Source organism: Sapajus apella, unplaced genomic scaffold (assembly GCF_009761245.1).
Source record: "Sapajus apella isolate SASKATOON/1434 unplaced genomic scaffold, GSC_monkey_1.0 scaffold32, whole genome shotgun sequence".
Classification (NCBI taxonomy): domain Eukaryota; kingdom Metazoa; phylum Chordata; class Mammalia; order Primates; family Cebidae; genus Sapajus; species Sapajus apella.
This window is the reverse complement of record NW_022436972.1, coordinates 4,368,164-4,387,830: the sequence shown is the minus strand read 5'-3', so window position 1 is coordinate 4,387,830 and position 19,667 is coordinate 4,368,164. Positions and strand designations below refer to the sequence as shown.

At 39.3% G+C, this 19,667-nt stretch overlaps 1 protein-coding gene across 4 annotated transcripts in view; it reads right to left on the bottom strand.

Annotated features, from left to right (window-relative positions):
• The window catches only part of USPL1 (ubiquitin specific peptidase like 1), a 39,210-nt gene extending 20,001 nt beyond the window's left edge, over positions 1 to 19,209 (bottom strand). The window contains exons 1-4 of one of the 4 annotated variants that reach the window (XM_032294411.1): positions 18,503 to 19,209; positions 15,002 to 15,169; positions 14,350 to 14,478; positions 5,511 to 6,150 (exon numbers count right to left, since the gene is read on the bottom strand). In XM_032294411.1, the coding sequence (XP_032150302.1) occupies positions 5,511 to 6,150; positions 14,350 to 14,478; positions 15,002 to 15,100 (868 nt within the window). In that variant the 5' untranslated portion in view covers positions 15,101 to 15,169; positions 18,503 to 19,209. The remainder of the gene's footprint in view (positions 1 to 5,510; positions 6,151 to 14,349; positions 14,479 to 15,001; positions 15,170 to 18,502) is intronic. The other 3 variants (XM_032294412.1, XM_032294413.1, XM_032294414.1) reach the window with 3 other exon arrangements.
• Positions 19,210 to 19,667: the final 458 nt, after the last annotated feature.

The window sequence follows — 19,667 nt, the reverse complement described above, 5'->3', positions numbered from 1 at the left end:
GGCTCACTGCAACCTCCGCCTCCTGGCTTCAAGCAATTCTCCTGCCTCAGCCTCCGGAGTAGCTGGGACCACAGTTGCACACCATCATGCCTGGCTAATTTTTGTATTTTTAGTAGAGATGGGGTTTCACCATGTTGGCCAGGCTAGTCTCAAACTCCTGACCTCAGGTGATCAGCCCGCCTCAGCCTCCCAAAGTTCTGGGATTATAGATGTGAGCCACCATGCCTGGCCAGGGACAGATAAATTTATAAGGAGTCTTAATAAAGTTCCAATTATTTCCCAAACTAATATCTCGTATATTTCCCTTTTGTGTCATTTTTGAGGGGTTTGAAGGGGTCTTCAATGGCATCGTAGTGTTTATTCAGTTCCATATCCTGCTCTATCCACACAAATTTGCTTCACTGAAAACTCTGACCAGCCTGGGCAACACAGTGAAACCTCATCTCTTTAAAAAAAAAAAAAAAAAAAAAAATGCTGGGTATGGTGGTATACGCCTGCAGTCCCAGCTACTCAGGAGGTGGGAGGATCGTTTGAGCCCAGGAGGGTTAGGGTTCTCCAAACTGTAGTGAGCTGTGATCATGCTACTGCACTCCAGCCTGGGCAATTGAGACCCTCTCTCAAACAAACAAATAAAAAACAAAAAACAAAACAAAACCCCAAAAAACCTGGTTAGTTGCTATTATTATACAGTGACTGAAACAGCACTTTTACACGTGTACGTGTGTGTGTGTGTGTGTGTGTGTGTGTGTGTGTGTGTGTGTGTGTGTGTTTGGAGACAGGGTCTTGCTATGTTGCCTGGGCCGGTCATGAACTCCTGGGCTCAAGCAATCTTGCAGCCTCAACCTCCTTAGTGGGGCTTACAGGCGCATGCCACTATATTCAGCTGAAACCTTGCTTTGTAATCATTCTGCTATTGCTAGACATTTGTTTCTTTTTTCACTATTATAAATACTATTGTGATAAACACCTTGGGCATGTATCTATGTTTTTGATCACTTCTTTATGGTAAAAATCATCTCGAAAAATGAAATTACTGTGACAAGAAACTATCCAAGTTAATAAGAAAATTATTTTGAAGAAAAGATTCCACACGTTTCGGTCTCTACTTACTCTTAAGCTACAAACCCATCTTTTCACTCACATCTCTTATAAATAATTCATACAGCCTGATCACACTCTGCTTATATGCCTCCCTAATGAAAATATCTAGATTCTCCTGTAATATGAAATACGCATTAACCAGAATTGTTATCTGACCATGCCAAAAAAAGAAAACTTACATTGCAAAGTAATGCAGCTCAAACAAATATAATTAACAACCAGATTATAAAAACTGAAATTATTCTGTAAAAAATTAGTAACAGATACAAACATAAAGTTAATTCTGATATTGAACTGCTGCTCTTCTGTAACAAACAACTGAACTGTAACCTATTTAACACTGGGGTTCCTGTAATTAGAGAAAGCAGAAATAGAAGAAGAGTCAAAGGCAAAAATGTTTGTGAGAAACTGAACTTGAAAAATTTCAAAAAACTGTAACTGACTGACATTAAAAAAAATTCAGTCTCAGAGAAACCTACATTTCTTACTTGACATATTTCTTACTTAACAAAACCACAACTTCTTGAATGTTCCAAAGACGTGGTTAGAAAGCTCTGAGGTATTTTTTTCTACATAATGAAAATGGAGTTATATATTGGCACAACCATTCTGGAAAACTATGTTCAGCAAAGACCTTTAATATTCACATTTTAATATCTCTCCTAGGATTCTAGTTGGTAATAAACTCAAAAGACAAATGGATATTTGTCCTGGTGTTAATTCGTAACAGCAAAAACTAGTAACAGCCTGAATGATTAACAACAGGGAATCAATGTATAAGATGCATATAAAAGGCTGTATGACCAAACTCACAATTCTTAGTACATTAATGAATAGGAAAATACCTACAATGTCAAGTGAAGAAAGCTTGGTATTACGTCACATCTGTCCAAAAAGTATATATGCCCAAGGAAGATCAGAAAAAAGATGTATCAAGACACTTCAAATGAAGTTGAATAAAAGTGAGGATTCTTGCCCTACAAGGTAGCAAGGCTTAAAAAGCCATAATAATTTAAGAAGTATGGTTGCTGAGTTAGACAAAGTAACGAAGAGAATGAAACTGAGAGTTAAGGAATGGCTACACACAAAAATGAAATGTTGATATGCTGGTAGCATGCCAGATCAGCTGAGAAAATAAAGTGGAGCTTCGCAAATGGAAAAAAAAGATGGATCCTTACCTCATACCACACATAAATATGAATTCCAACTGAGTGAGGAATTTCAATGTCAAAAGCAAAACGGTGTAACTTTTCTGTGAAAATTTTCTGATTTTCTGACCTTAGGAATAGCAGTAATTTCTTTAAAAAGCCACACACATTACTAGCTCCAAATGGAACGATAAAGACTTCCCTAAAAATCAAGATAGCTTTTAAAAAGTAAAAACACAAGGTGCAAATTGGGAGCAGATTCAGCAACACATCTGACATAACTCTAGCAACAAGGATACAAGGAACAAACTCATACAAATCAATTAAAACGTGACAATCAACAGAACAAATAGGGCTAAGACAAAAAAACCTATTTCATAGAAGAGGGAATAAATACGACAAATATATACACATAGAGCCAACAACCTCTTCAAAATGTGGAAACGGCAAATCAAGATCACAGACCATTTTATACCACTCAAATAGCAAAAATCTCAAAGTGTGAAAATACGCCAAGGAGAATACATGGATCAGGAAGACCTCTTACATACACTGTTAATGGGAGAATTAACTGGTAACACCACTTTGGAAAACAACTGTCATTACCTTGTAAATTTGGACCCAGAGTCAGGAAGACAAAACTCAACATTAATATTTTTAAGAATTACAGACAAACAGGCTACAGCGCTCGCTCATGTCTGTAATCCCAACACCTTGGGAGGCTGAGACAGGAAGGGTGCTTGAGTCTAGGAAGTTGAGTCCACGATTTTCCATTCCTCTGGTATACAGAAGGGAAACGCTTATACTGTCCCCCAAAAGGTCACAGCAGATGCATTTATAACGGAAAAAACTGTCCACTGACAGGTAGATAACTATACTGTTATATTTACAAAATGGAAGTATTATATAGCAATGAAAATCAATGAGCCACAACTACAAACAGCCTCATAAATTTTTACAAAGAGAAAAAAGGGTCCCAGAAGACCTACTGTACAGCCCCCTTGTTTAAAGTTCAAAACAAACTAAATTAGGCAATACAGTGGTCCCTCCTCATCTGTGGTTTTGCTTCCTGTGGTTTCAGTTACCTGAAGTTAACCATGGTCTGAAAATATTAAATGGAAAGTTCCAGAAACAATTTATCAGCTTTAGATTTCATGCCATTCTGAGTGGCATCATGAACTCTTGTCGTCATGCTGTGTTCCACTGGCAACGTGACTCTTCCCTTCATCCAGTGTATCCATGCTGTCTACACTCCCCGCCCATAGTTCACTTAGCAGCCATCTTGATGATGAGATCTATTGCCATGGTATTGCAATGCTTGCGTTCAAGGAACCCTTATGTGACTTAATAATGGCCCCAAAGCACAAGAGTAGTGATGCTGGCAATTCAGATATGCCAAAGAGAAGCTGTAAAATGCTTCTTTAAGTGAAAAGTCAAAGTTCTCAACTTAAAGAAAAAAATCATATGCTGAGATTGCTGAGGTCTAAGAACAAATCTCTTATCCATGAAACTGTGAAGAAGGAAAAATAAATTTGTGCTAATTTAGCTGTTGCATCTCAACTGCTAAAGTTACGGCCACAGTACCTGATAAGTGTTAAGATGGAAAAAGCACTGAATTTGTGGGTGGAAAACACGATCAGAAACAAATGTTCCAATTGACAGCAACATGTTGAGCCACATTTACTTTACTTTTTTTTTTTTCTTTTTTTTGAGATAGAGTCTCACTCTGTCACCCAGGCAGGCTGGAGTACAGTGGCGTGATCCCAGGTTCAAATGATTATTCAACCTCCACCTCCCAGTTTCAAGCGGTTCTCCTGACTCAGCCTCCCAAACTAGCTGGGACTATAGGCGTGTGCCACCACGCCCAGCTAATTTTTGTATTTTTTAGTAGAGATGGGGTTTCACCATGTTGGCCAGGCTAGTCTTGAACTCCTGACCTCAGGAAATCCACCTGCCTCAGCTTCCTAAATTGCTAGGATTACAGGTGTGAGTCACTGCAACTGGTCCACATTTAATTTACTCTGAATTAAACTTGACCATAATTATGTATATATGGGGAAATGCATGGTATATACAGGGTTCAGTACTATCCATCCCCCATTATCTGAGATGGATAACTTGCAAGACCAGTGGATGCCTAAAACCTTGGATGGTAACTAAACACTTTAAATATTATGTTTTTTCCTATATCTATATACCTATGATCAAGTTTTACATATAGCCACAGTAAGATTAACAACAACTAATAATAAAATAGAACAATTATAATAATATGCTGTAATGAAAGTTATGTAAATATGGTCTCTCCCTCTCTCAAAATATATTACTATACTATAATTACCTACTTTTAGACATCGGGTTAAATGAAACCAAGAAAAGTAAAACTGTGATAAGGAGGGACTACTTACTATATGGTGTTTAGATATACACATGTAAGAAAAACTAAGAAAAGATAGAATGATAAAACACATATCAGATAATGATTACTTATGGGAGGAGGTAGAGGATGGGATGGAAGGAACACACAGGTAAATGTAAGTTATTGGGAATGTTTTAATTCTTCATATGTTGGGAGGTAGGTTCATAAGTATCCTACTTTACAGAAAATAAAATGAAAAAGATACCCCTTATTGTAACAAGAGCTCTTAGGAGGTTGTGGGATTATAGGTGATTTTTATTCACTTCTTCAACTGCTTTTCAGTAGTTTAAACACTTAAAACTAACCACTATTACCCTGACAGGCTAAGACAGACACAACCACGGTTTCGGTTTTGAAAAAGACTGCCTTTTTGGCAGTGAGGATAATGTAAATGGTATTATCTCAAGCTTCGTGATACTGCTCCTGGGCTCCTTGCTCCCAGGCCTCCAGAAACAGAGACAATAGATGACATCTTTCCCACATGCTGGGACACAAAACTCAACATTAATATTTTTAAGAATTAAAGACAAATAGGCTGCAACGGTGGCTATGCCTGTAATTCCAGCACTTTGGGAAGCTGAGGTAGGAAGGGGGCTTGAGCCCAGGAAATTGAGTCCAGCCTGGGCAAGACAGTGAGGCCCCATCTTACTATCTTAGCTGGGTATGGTGGTGTGTGCCTGTAGTTCCAGCTATCTGGGAGCCTGAGGTGGGAGGCTCACTTGACCTGTGGAAGTCAAGGCTGCAAGGAGATGTGATCATGACACCGCACTCCAGCCTGGGTGACAGAGTGAGACTCTGTCTCTAAATAAATAAGTAAATAAAAATAAAATTTTAGTACCAACCTTTAACGTCACTCAATTGATTGGTGTACAGAAGTCTATTTGCTTGATTATATTTTGTAAACAACCGCCAGAATACAGATTCCTCCTTCGAACACAGTCCAGTCACAGTGTTCTTTAACTCTTCCAAGTGCACCAAAGCTGACAGGATACAGTCTAACCAACAGAGAGCATAAGCATTTTTCCACTGGACACATAAAGTCTGGGGAAATGATGTACATTTCCTCCCCAACGGCATTTCCAGTTTAGATGTACATCCTTCGCTTTGAAGGGAAGGTCCGCCAGTTCCAGAGACATCCCCCGTAGCAGGATCTTTTGTAGTGGCCACGTCAACAGTCTCAGCTTCCAAAATCTCATTCGGCTCCAAGGAATCAGCTGTCCTAATTGGATTCTGTTGACCACTACTATCAGGTAAGTTTGATGAGGTTTCATCATATACTTCTCCATTATGTTTGCTGTTCAAAATTTGTTCATTATCAGTAACAATATAATTTCTAGTCTTTTTGGAATTTGCTAAAAGAAGTGAATCTTTATAGCTGCTTTCCAAGTTCCTCCTTTTTTGAGGCTTATGTAGAGTGTGACATTCTTCCAAATCAGGAGAAATTAGGTTATTAAGTGATTTAGAGCCCAAAGGATAAATGCACTGTAAAGTAAAAATAAAATGGTAAAAACCACAGAAATTCAAGTAACTTCATGTACTATAATTTTCATATCATAAAAAAATATGTATGGAATTTCAGCATTAATTTCAAGATAGGTTATATTTATACACATAAATTTGAAAAAATTAGAGACAACTACTTAATCAAAAATGTAGCCTCCAAAAGAATCTTTTTTTTTCAGGTTAATCTGAACAATCAAGGGTTTAATCTGAGTTACACAAGGGTAAGCGAATAAGGAAAGCATATTTTTGCTTTAATAAAAATCTAATGTTAAGTGAATTTAAAATTTTCAACAATGTAAAGAAACACCCTATAATGAATGTTACTCTTTTGGACAGACGCCACATAGCCCTACACATTTTCAAAGTATTTTCAAATTAAAAATACATGGAGCAATTTCTAGGTTTCCTATATTTTGAAATTGAATATGCATCTCAGAGCACTGCTGTTTTACATCCTTATTGGGTTTCAATCAAGTCCTACTGGCTGAATTTTAATGACTTCATCACATCTTACTGTGCATTAACACAATTTCAGCCAAATAACAACAATGCAAACAAATCACTAAAAGAATCACTGGATCTTTCCTAAGTTTAAAAACTACCAGAATATTTTAAATAACAAATTCAAGAACCCTCTACACTAAAGGTGTGCTTTTAAAACCTGCCTTCTTTTTCAGGTGGGCATGGCAGTACACTCCTGTATTCCTGCTACTTGGGAGGCGGAGGTGGGAGGACAGCTTAAGCCCAGGAGTTGGAGGCTGCCATGAGCTATGATTGCCCCACTCTATTGCTCCAGCCTGGGCAATAGAGCAAGACCCAGTCTCTAAAATAATGATAATAATAAAAAGTTAATTAATGCCTTCTTTTATACAAGTATAGTAGACTATTACCTTGGTGGCCCTCCTGTGAACTAGAGAACCACACCTCTTGGTAATTCATGCCCTCCTGTACCCAGGCCCCTCACTGTACAGAGTTGGCTTGGCCACGTGACTAGCTTTGCTGGAACATTAGCACGCATGATACACACAGAGGCCTGATAAGCACTGGCTCAAGAACACAAGCCCTTCTTCTGGAACACCCCTTCTTAGTCCCAGGTCCCAGCTGGCATCATGGAGAGAAACTCATAGGAAACAACTGAGACCCCTGGCTGACTACTTGATCTCAACTGCCAGCCAGGAGCTAGTACCAACTGCCAGCCATGTGGACGTCTCAGTTGTCCCAGCTGACATGGTATGATGTGTAAGAATTCCCTTGTCGACTCACATAATTATGTGAAATAATAAATGAAGCCATTAAAATTTTTTTCGAGACAGGGTCTGGCTCTGTCATCCAGGCTGGAGTGGCACAATCACAGCTCACTGCAACCTCTGTCTCCTGGTCTCAAGTGACCCTACAACCTTAGCCTCCCAAGTAGCTGGGACTACAGGCACCTGCCATGGTATTTCTATAGAGACAAGGTTTCACCGTGTTGCCCAGGCTGCTCTCAAACTCCTGGGTTCAAGCAATCTGCCGGCCTTGGCCTCCCAACATGCTGGAGTTCTAGATGTGAGCTACCATGCCCAGCCGCCATTCAAATTTTTGAACAACTAAGTTTTAAGGTATTCATTTCACACCAATAGGTAACTGAAATGCACTAAATCCCCCCACAGAGCCTTTTCTACACAATTGAACAGTACACTCATAATACTGCACTTACTATGAAATTCTTTAGCATAAATGGACAAGTTCTAGATTCTTCTGACTTTCCAACTAGCTGCAGTCATCAACAGCTAACAACCTGCCAACATTACGCTTTGAAATTACTTCCTAAGTCCTACCATATGTCAGAAAACTGAGAATGCTTTAAAAATGGCATTTACGTATTCAAAGCATCATAAATAGGTATATATCCAAAAAAAAAATTGAAAGCAAAATCTTGAAGAGATGTCTGCACACCCACGTTCATTGCAGCATCATTCCCAATACCCAATAAGTGAAAGTAACTCAAACATCTGCAGACAGGTGAATGGATAAAAGCACAGGAACAGAAAACCAAACACCGCACGCTCTTACTAATAAGTGGGAGCTGAACAATGAGAATACATGGACACAGGGTGGGGAGTATCACACACCGGGGCTGTTGTGGGGTGGGGGCTTAGGGGAGGGATAGCATTAGGAGAAATACCTAATGTAGATGACAGGTTGATGGGTGCGACAAACCACAATGGCACGTGTATACCTATGTAACAAACCTGCACATTCTACACATGTATTCCAGAACTTAAAGTATAATAAAAAATAAATAAAAATAAGCTAGAGATTAAGACTTCAAAAAAAAAAGTAAGGAACTCCTATCACATGCTACAACATGGATGAACCTTGAGTACATTATGCCAAGTAAAATAAGCCAGCCACAAGAAAGGCAAATACTGTATGATTCCATTTATATGAGGTACTTAGATTCATAGAAACAGAAACCAGAGGCTGGGTGCGGTGGCTCAAGCCTGTAATCCCAGCACTTTGGGAGGCCGGGGCGGGTGGATCACAAGGTCAGGAGTTCGGAACCAGCCTGGCCAGCATGGTGAAACCCCGTTAATGCTAAAAATACCAAAATAAAAATTCGCTAGGCATGGTGGCACACCCCTGTAGTTCCAGCTACTCGGGAGGCTGAGGCAGCAGAATTGCTTGAACCCTCAGGCAGGTTGCAGTGAACCCAGATCGTTGCCACTGCACTCCAGCCTGGGTGACAGAGCAAGACTCTCTCAAAAGGCAAAAAAAAGAAGAAAAGAAAAGAAACAGAAACTAGAATGGTTGACAGAAGCTGGAGGAGAGGAAAATGGGAAGTAGTAGTTTAATGGGTGCAGAGTTTCAGTTTTGCAAGATGCAAAAAAGTTCTAGAGACCTGTTGCACAAGTGAATGTACTTAATACTCCTGAACTTTATATTTTAAAATGGTCAAGATGATAAATTTTTTTACAATTTTAAAATTAAAACAATTTTTTTTAAGAGGAAAAAAAAAGTCCTGAGACAAAAACCCTTGGTGAATCTCAAGCAGTCAAGATCATGGTGTACACATCCTACTTACAACGCCTCTACTTTATTCAAAACAGTAATAAACCTTTGGTTCCAAAGCAATGTACATTAAAAACAAACCAAAAAAAAAAAAAAAAAAAAAAGTAATAAACCATAAGAGTCCCTGGGGCTGCAAAACTTAGTGGTTTCCACTCACACTCTTTGCAAGCGTCTTCAATGACTTCTCTTTATATCATCTGTGCTCCCACCACAGGGCCAATCTGGAATATAGTTTGAGGTCCTTGCTCTGATTTTTCCCTCTTGTAAATTAATGATTTCAGATTTTTATCTTTTTCTTTTTTAAAATTTTGTTGCCTCTTTCCACATGTTCTAAAGATCTCTCTCTTTATACCTGACTCCTATTTACAATGAACATGTATGATTTTTATAACTAGAATACGTAAAGCTTTTAAGCTGTCTTTTAAAAATTCATAAAAACATACCCAAACCATTAGTATTTTAGCCCAGCACAACCATCTAGTATCATTTAAAATCCAAAGCTGAAAAAAACCTAATCTTGCCTCTGTCACTGAGTTTTGGAGCAGCTTACGTAAATTCCTGTACTTATTCTTGTAAAATAGGAATAAGGAAAACATATCATGTCTTCTTATACTTGGATAAGTAATTATCAACAAGGTATGGCCAAAGACAAATTATAACAACAATGTATTCATTTTACAAATGAACAAAAAAAAAAAAAAACGATTTCTTTGATTAACACTAATGATTAAAAAACTTTATTACAAATTTCATGGGTTTTTTAAAAAAAACCTAAATAAATGTTCCAAAGTAAATAATGAACGACAGACAACTCCAAGAAAAAAAAAAGTTAAAACTTCCTACTGTTTAAATACACTTGAGAGTTTCAATTTGGTATAATTTTGGGCCAGTCTTGAATATTAGTGGTTTTTTTTTTTTTTAACAAATCAAGGAACATTTTAATGTAAATACCTGACAAAAAGGGGTTTTCCAAATGGTTCTGTGCAATTTATAGCACAGCAGACTCCATATTTTGTAACAAAACTCTTTGGAAATCATTTGATTCAGGGGTCTTATAGAACAGGGATCAGCAGAGTTTACTGATAAAACGCTAGATAATAAATATTCAGATTTGTGAGCTACAGTCTTCCACAACTACCCAACTCTGTTGTTGTATGCAAAAGAAATCATGAACAATAATAAATGATTGAGCACGGCTATGTTCCGGTAAAACTTTATTTATGAACACTGAAATTTGAGTTTCATTTAATTTTCATGTATTATGAAAGGGCATTCTTCTTTTTGATTTTTTCTGGTATTTTTCTTTTGATATTTTTCTAACCATTTAAAAAACATAAAAATCATTCCTTGCTTATGCATCATACAAAATGTCTGCTCACCCCTGGTATAAACTAATCTACTTCATAAAGTACACTGGGCTCTCACTGCTAACTAGATAGAAATTTTAATAATAAATTACTCAAGCTCCTTTTTAACATTTCCAAAGTATAAACTTAAAATTCTTGATTATACATTTTTCCTTTATCACTTAAAAAAGAATACACCAAAAAACAAAAAAAATCCATGTAGTACATCTAACTTTAACAGCCAAGATCTATCTCCTGAGGACAAGGACTTCTCTATTCTTATGGTCCTTAGTTGAAGAACTCTACTGAAATATTGTCTTGTTCAAAACAAGAAAAACAGTAATTTTTGCCTGATTCAGTAAAATTTATTTCTACCAAAACTGTATCTCTCATCTCAAACTCTAATGCCTGATGCATAAATCCTACTGTTTACTCCACCTACCCGCAGATGTTAAATGTAAACCTCAAGCCTGACTGGCCCTGACCTCCTAATCTTCCCCTCAAAACCTTGCTCTTCCAAGTCTTCCCAGCTTAGTAATCGGCAATTCCAGTCTTCTAATTTCTCAAGCCAAAAATCTTGGAATCATCCTTGATTCCTCTTTCCAATCCCATATCCCAATCTTTGAGCAAATCCTGTTGGCTTTACCTTCAAAATAGAAATAAACTTCAACAATGTCCCAACACCTCTGCTACCACCCTCTCCCCTGGAATACTGCAACTGCCTTCAACTAGTCCAAAGGGAAAAAAGCTTTTTTTTTTCCTTTCTACTTACCAATCTAAAAAAAACGAAAGAGGGAGAAGCTTTTGAAAAGGAAATGGTATTTATTCAGGAATAAAGTATTGCAGTGGGAATACGCATGCCATAGTAAACTGTGTGTGTTCAGTGAGGTTAAGGGAAGACAAAAGGTTTTTAAAGGGAAATGAGGAGGATTACATACTTGTTTTGAGATAATTATCCTTGGCTATAAGCATCAATAAGAAGGATGACACCAGTCCAAGGGTGGACCAGGCAGTTGCTAGGCAGATGTCCTTGCAAAGGTATTTTCTGTGTAAGTCATGATGACCTTTGTGCAAGGTTGTGTTTTTTGCAGGATCTTTTGAGATATTTTGGTATTTATGCATGAAAACTCTCTCTTCATAGCCTTTCCTGGCTTTATTTTTTTCTTGTTTCTTTTTTAAATACAGACAGGGTCTCACACTCTGTCATCCAAGCTGGAGTACAGTGGCACAATCACAGCTCACTGCAGTCTGGACCTCCTGGGCATGGTGGTGTGTGCCTGTAGTCCCCCTCCCAAATTGCTGGGACTACAGATGCACACCACCACGCCCAGCTAATTACAAAAATTTTTTTTTTGCAGGGACAGGGTCTCACTATGTTGCACAGGCTAGTCTCTTAATTTCTGGAATCAAGCAGTCCTCCTGCCTCGGTCTCCCAAAGTACTGGGAGTACAGTTGTCAGCCACTGTGCCTGGCCAGTTGGGGGATTTTTCATGTTTTTCTTTTTTTAAATACAAGTGACTCTATTTTGATTCTGACAGTTTTCACATATTCTATCCTCCCAGCACACTTTTGTGACCAAAGTTGTGGGGGCTTTTTCCCTATACCAAGCAATTCTTCCAGAGGACACCAAACAGGTATCCTATAATCCAATTCCATTTGATGCTATCTACCTAGAGACAGTGTCAGAGCTCCTGTCTCAGCCTTCCAAGTAGCTGGGATTACAGGCACCCACCACCATGCCTGGTTAACTTTTATATTTTTAGTAGAGGTGGGGTTTCACCATGTTGGCCAGCCTGGTCTCAAACTTCTGACCTCAGGTGATCTGCCTGCCTCAGCCTCCCAAAATCCTGGGATTACGAGCGAGAGTCACCACGCCCAGCCAAATCTCGATATTTTTATACAGCTTGATCTCCAGCCCCTCCACTCCTTTCCTGGAGGCTTGTGGGTGGGGCTAAAAGTTCTAACCTCTTAATTCTCTAATCCGTGTGTTCCTTCTAGCTACTTGCCCCATCTGAGGCTATCCAGGGCTCCATCCTATATCACCACATTAGTATGAACTCCGGTGTTAGCAAACAGGCTCATTATGAATAACAGGATGCTCTTATCACTAAGGAAATTCCAAGAGTTTTGGCTCTGTGACGGAAACCAGAGACAAGGACCAAATATAATTCATATTATACCATAACTAATCTCCCTGCTTTGGGTCTTGCCCATTACATATGATTTTCAACAGCACAGCCACAGTAATGCTTTTAACGAAGTCAATTTATGTCACTCCTCTGCCAACATCTCTGCCATGGCTCCTGTTTCACCCAGAGTAAGAGGCAGAAAGCTTACAATGGCCTATAAGACCCTACTTAGCCCAGCTCCCCCATTATTTTTCTGCCACCTTCTATCACTCTGCTGGTTTCATTGCAGTAGCACCAACATGACAGGCAGCCTCCATTCTCTTAGGGCCTTCCTGAACTAGCTCCCCCTGCCTAGAAGGCTGACTGCTCTTCACCTCTTACAGGCTTCTATGCCAATCTCAATGAGGTGTTCCCCTCACCCCCCTATTTAGAATCGGAAACTCCCCCTACTTTGGCCTTCCAGTCCCTACTGCTTTATTTTTCTCCACAGCACTTTTTACTACCTGACACAAAAACACACACTTGTTTGTTGCCTTTTCCACTCTACAACATCACCTCCTTAAGGGCAAGAAATTTTTGTTTTATTACTGTATCCTACCTAACATTGTATTTGGAACAGTGCCAAATGGTGGCACTCATAAAAAAATTATTGAATGTATGCATAAAGAAATTTGTTTATATTTGTAGACATGCCTGGGATTACCTTACTTCAAATTATACCCAGTGTAAGTATCTATTAAGAACCATGTGATTTAGTATAGAATTTTCCAAACCTGGCTGATCATCAGACTCATCCTCAAATGTTACAGAATTCTGTGCCAACTCTACTGATCAGCATCTGGGGGTGATACTTAAATTTATTAAAAGCACTCCAGGTGATTCTGATGAACTGCTAGTTTTTTGCTGGAGTAAACAGATCTGAAATTAGAAGTCTGCATTCCAACTACAGCTCTGCCACTGTAACAGGATCTTGTATTTCTAAACCTTCTGAAATCAATCTATTTTCTTATTCATAAAATAGGAATACCAATCTTGCAAAGTTTTGAGAATTAAACGTGTATAAGACAGCTTCATAGTCAAATACAATAAAATGTAGAGTATCACAGAATTTAATGAGCTGCTATATAAAAGTTGTACCCGTGGGTACAAATTACTATAATTCTAAAAGATATTTAGAGCTTCTAAAAGGATCTTTTAGAATTTACAAGATTCTATGCTCTATTTAGTTCAGAGCATATATATTGGTTTTGGACTAACCAATTTCCAAAATACTCTTCTAGGTACATTAGAGATTCATAACTTTTCCCATCAGTTCCAAGGCAAACCAAAGAGATGACAGAGTAACGACTATATGCTAATGGCTAACAGGGACCTCCACAAGGTAAAAAAAAAAAAAAAAAAAAGAAAAAAATCTTGAAATGTATTTTCTCCTCTCACAAGTCAAATTGCAATAAAAACAAACATCTTTATGCAATCAAGGAAAAGTAGGTGGAAAAATAACATACATTTCAAATTGTATACCAGACAGGCTTAGAAACTGAGATTACATATTAAAAATCTAGTCTAAAAAATAAAAAATGAGTAAAATTTTAAAACAATTAAGAAAAAAGCAAAAGGCTAAAACTACATACTATAAAAGATTAATACTTTACCTGCAGATCCTCACATAGAAAGATAGATTCTTGAAAACTAATTCGGTAAGTCTTTAAGGCTTTTAACTTTCCCTTCTCTTTACAAGCAGGGCAATACCCATCTGATGGAACTTTAGCTGAATCGTAATTCTAAAAGATAAATAAAGCAAATTAAAATATAGACATTCTTAGAACATATCAAAATATTAAAAGTTAAATGGAAAGGTAACCAGAAAAAATTATAATTTTCAATTATAAGCATCCTGGCAAGATATTTTAAACATGGCAAATAAAAGAAATGCATATAAGCCTTTAAATACAGCTATTATTCCAAAAAGAATTATGTTATAGTTTTAAATATTAAATTTTAAGTGTTAAGAACAGCATCAATTTTATTTGCAAGAAAAAAAGTAACATCAACTGCCAGGGAGAACTTACGTTCCATATTTTCAAAGAGCAGTAAATCATAAGGTCTATGTTTTATTTCTATTTTCATATATCAATAAAAGACAGAGAGGTAAAACACATTAAAACAATCTTTCGCCATTACTGTAAGATTTCCGTGGAAGATACAATTTTTTAGAAGTTAATTGGTAACATCAAAACTGAATTTAAGTCTCAAAAATAGAGAAAAAAAACACTTTGCACTCAGGCAAAAAATAAGTTCACTAACTTTTCCCAAATACCCCACCATGTGGAGTGAAGATACCCCTATATCAGCCCCTGGTCCAATCACTGGCAAACCATTTCCAATCTTCGGGGAATCCATCATTCCGAGTCATTGGCTAATTTATGTCACTTGAAACATGTCAATATCACTAAGGATTTTTTTCAATGAACCCTGGAAAAAAGAAGTTAATAGACAATTAAATAAAAATTCTATTTACTATAAAAAAGAACCATGCTATTTTATAAGACGTATATGTTAAGTAGGTTTTGAGGGCTACATGTCCTAGAATAAACATATTCTAAAAGTATAATCTTGATGTGAAAATGATACCGGTATTTATAAACCTAGCAAGTTTGTGGACAGAGGGTAGTGACTGGCAACAGGACCAGTTTTCATAGCAGACTCATTTGTGAACAAATTAAATAAAACTTGTAGTAGAGGTAGCTACTATTTAAAGCAAACTACATCGACCAGAATTTGAAAACCTCACTTTTTAGAGTCTATGTACAATTTGAAACAAATATGCCAGCATTATACTGAGAAAGTACTTAAAAAATCCCAGATCCATTGTGCCATTATTTGTCAGGAACAAAAGAACCAATGAACCATATATTCCATACATTCCTATTGTTTTCAACTACCAAGAACATTAACACTTCACCAGCTGGGGAAAATACTACAATACTACTTATTAAAAGTTGCTAACAAATTATTTTAAATGATTTAATTTACACCACATTTAACTTATTTTGTTATTATCAAAACAAAAATATAAACACTGTCCTAGTGCAAATTACACATGTGGCCAGCTTGTTTTGAGTGTAGTCCCATGTCACAGAACCATATTTAATAGTCAAAATTATGAGACACTGGAGCTCAATGTAAGCAAAAAATAATTAAGAGCAGTTTAATTGAGGGCTTACAATTATAGGGAAATAAAATACAGAGGACCTTTAGAGCAGAGGCGAATTACCACTTAGCAGAAATGTTGTAAAATAATTCTAGGCATAAGTCTTTCCCAAATCCAAGAATCCATGATTCTATGACAACTATCTCCTGGGAATCGATGGCTCACAATTCACTTTAAAAACTAATTATGCTACTTTGGTTCAGCTATATAAACTTCACAAACCTTTCAAGCCAAGGAATAATTTCAAAAATAAAATTGCTTTTTTGAAAAAGTCAGTTATCAGTGAATCTTAATTTCCTATTCCTGAAGAAATAACCATAAGACAGGGTTTCTCAGCGGCAGCAGAACAGATATCTTTGACCAAATAATTATTTGTGAAGGCTGTCCTATGCACTGAAGGATGTTTAGCAGCATCACTGATCTTTACCTTCTAGATCCAACAGCCAAAAATGTTTCCTAACTTGCCAAATGTCCCCTGGTAGGCAAAATCACCCCTTCTGGTGAGAACTACTGGTGCTTTTTTCTTTCTTTTTAGGCACAGACAACTTACTACCTTTGGCTGGTTCTATTTATAATTTACTTACAAAAGGGAACTAGAGAACAGGTGTGACCACCTGTAATCCCAGCACTTTGGGAGGCCGAGGTGGGCGGATCACACGGTCCGGTGTTCGAGACCTTACCTCTACTAAAAATGCAAAAAATTAGCAGGGCATGGTGACAGGCGCCTGTAATCCCAGCTACTTGGGAGGCTGAGGCAGGAGAATCGCTTGAACCCAGAAGGTGGAAATTGCAGTGAGCCAAGATCATGCCATTGCACTCCAGCTTGGGTGACAGAGCAAGACTCCGTCTCAAAAACAACAATAACAGCAGTAACAACAACAACAGGGAACTCGGTAGGAGTCAAACTCCCATGGCTCCTGCTTTACAAGCTGTGTACCTGCGGATTTTGGTCCAGAAACTTACCTGTAAAATTGGTTTCTTCTAAGAATTAAATGATGTAAAGCACATAAAAAGCTTAGCACCTGATAAATTAAGCCTACTATTTGGTACTAATTTTATACTTCATTCTGCGTATAGAAAAAGCAGTACAACTTGCATCATTCTGCGGTGCTCTCAAAAGGGAAACTAGTAGGCTATGTACCCTGAATAAACTGTTTTTGATGAAAATTTCCAACTACCTGAGAGAGCTTAGAAAACCTTTTCAAGTCAAACGGTTTTCTCTTTGTCTCTCTCAATTATAAGAGATAAAGAGCTTCCAAATCTGCTCTCTGAATTCCATCACCCAACATTTCAACGGGAAAAACAGATAGGTTGGTGGTTGAAATCCTGAATATGTAGAATCCCCCAAAAGAAAATTCATTTAATACCAGAGGTTTATTTGTCCATATGGGGGACATAAAAAAATACCAGAGGTGAGCTCACCAGGTCTTCTTCCAAATACAATTCACTTTGACTTACATACAAAATCCTGGGGTGGATTTTACAACTTAATCTGACCCTAAGTAATTGCTCTTTCTCCATTCAAAAGCAATCTCCTCCTCCTTTCCGTATCTCACTTAAATGTGGGCGCCTCCATCCTTCCAAACACCCAGACTATAAAGTCTGAGTTGTTCCATATTCTTTATTTCCCTCTTCACACAGTAAGTCACAAAACTCTGTGGACAGTTGTTTGGAAAGGTCTCAAATCCCCACCTCTTCCCCTTCCATATCACTGTCAAAATGATGCCCCTGTAAGATAAGTCTGAGCCTGTCAATGATCAGCTTAAAATTCTCTATTTACTTCAGCCTGATTACAGCAAAGTCAGTCCAAACAGCCCAATATAACCTAAAGGTAGTACTATGACCTAAACTCGTATTGTGAAACCAACCTAGCTTTCCAGTTTTATCTTCAACTCTACTTCACCCCCAGCATCTTTCTTCTAACATCCCCTTTTCATACTTTTATGAGCCACTTATACCCAGAATCCCTAATGTGAATTATTAGCCCAGCATGAACCCAGTTACAGCACAATGAACGTGTCAAGCTGGCCCCGGGAATCGCAAAAGGTATGTAATTAAACTTAATTCACATTCCTGTGTGCGAAATGGAGAAACCCAGGGAAACAGCTACTAGAAGAGGGGACCTTATAACCACCCATTTGAGCTTGCCCTCCGAGAGCTAGTAGCTTTTGACGTGAACTGTCAAAAGCGAGGCCAAACCAACCTGGAAGCCGAGGAACAGAGTCGGCTTTCTGCACCGAGCCCTGTCTGGTACCAAACCCAACTGTCTTGAATCAGAGATGAACAGGACCAAAAGAGCTGAGTTTCGACCCAACCTAAGAAGCCTAAGGAGGCGCACAGTCCGTTAACCCTGCTCAACTCCACGCTCCTTGGAAAACGAAAACAAACTCTGGTTTCTCTTCAGCGTTCACCTCTCTGCGCCCAAACGGATCTGTGAGTCCAACTCTGTACCTTCATCATGAACCTTTCCCACTTGAACCCCGTCCGAGCCCAGCCCATCCTTTCAGCGCGCCGACTACCCCGTAGGTCATCCCAGCTCTGTCCCTTTTCCCTATTTCGCGAGCGGAAAGGAACCTCTCCCTCTTTTCCCGTACCTGCCATGGGCACTCCCCTTCTTCGTACCGGGTCGTTCGGAACTCCTGTTCCAGCTTAATCTCCACACCACCTAGTTGCAACGTTCAACCCACGTTCCCCTCGGACTGCTCCTCCCCCACTCGCGTCTCCACTAGGAAGGCGGCTTCCGGCTTGAGTCCGCAGCAAAAGAGTCCCCCTTCCTGCTGCACGCAGGGGCAGAAAGGACTGGGGCGCGGTAGGGAAAGTGAAGACGGGAGCACTTCCGGTCGCTTTCCGCAGAGGCGTGGCTGCCTGCTCTGCGGCGACAAGTAGGGGCGGGGCCGGTGACTGCTGAGCCCGCCATGTGTGAGTGGCTGGGTTTGGGGAGGCGACGTTTCTGGAAGCTGCTGGAAAGCGCTCGAGTGGCGGAGGTGGCGCCAGCGGCCAGGGGGTGGGGCGTGATTAAAACTAGTGCGCGGCTGCTGCGGAGGGATTACGCTAAGGAAAGAGACTTGCTTACGCTCCGCTGTTTCCTGATCCGCGCGAGCGTGGTTGGGAACCGCTGGGCCCTGGAGTGACCCGCGGAGGTGGGAGAGGGAAGGGCTCCCTGAGCCGGCGTGGCTGCCATGGAGGCTTTCAGCCAGCTCGGCCTTAGGAACTCGGCCGCCCTGGGCATCCGTAGTCAGCTCTCCCAAAGCCTCGGTGGAGCCAAAGCTGCTACAGAGTGCATGTTCACAAAGGGTCATCACACACGGAGCTGCCCCTCCCTGTCTCCCTAGAGCCCACCTTCGAGCCAGGGGCTTTTCTACCAGGATTCTGGGGTGTTTCTCCTCCCTTCCTCCCTCCCAGATCTTCTCACGGTAAGGGGAGCAGCGAAAACACAGGGACTTTGCATTCCACGACCCGTTCTGACTAGTCAGCAGCCGATCTGTCCCTGCTGCACTAATTCCAGCTGCCCTGCCTTGTTTTAACTTCAGAGAAAGGGGGAGTTCTCATTTGATAAGTTTAAGCCTCTGCTTTCGTAGGAAGGTCATGTGGCTTAAGGGACATCGTGACCGCTTGTGCTATTTCTGCATGTGCATTCTAAATCTTGGGGGCAGCATATTCCAGAAGTCCTTTTGGTCGATTGGTTCGGTGCTTTAGGATAACAATTTGTACTTTGTATTTCTTTACAGACTAACCACAATTGGCATTTTGTACTGTGGG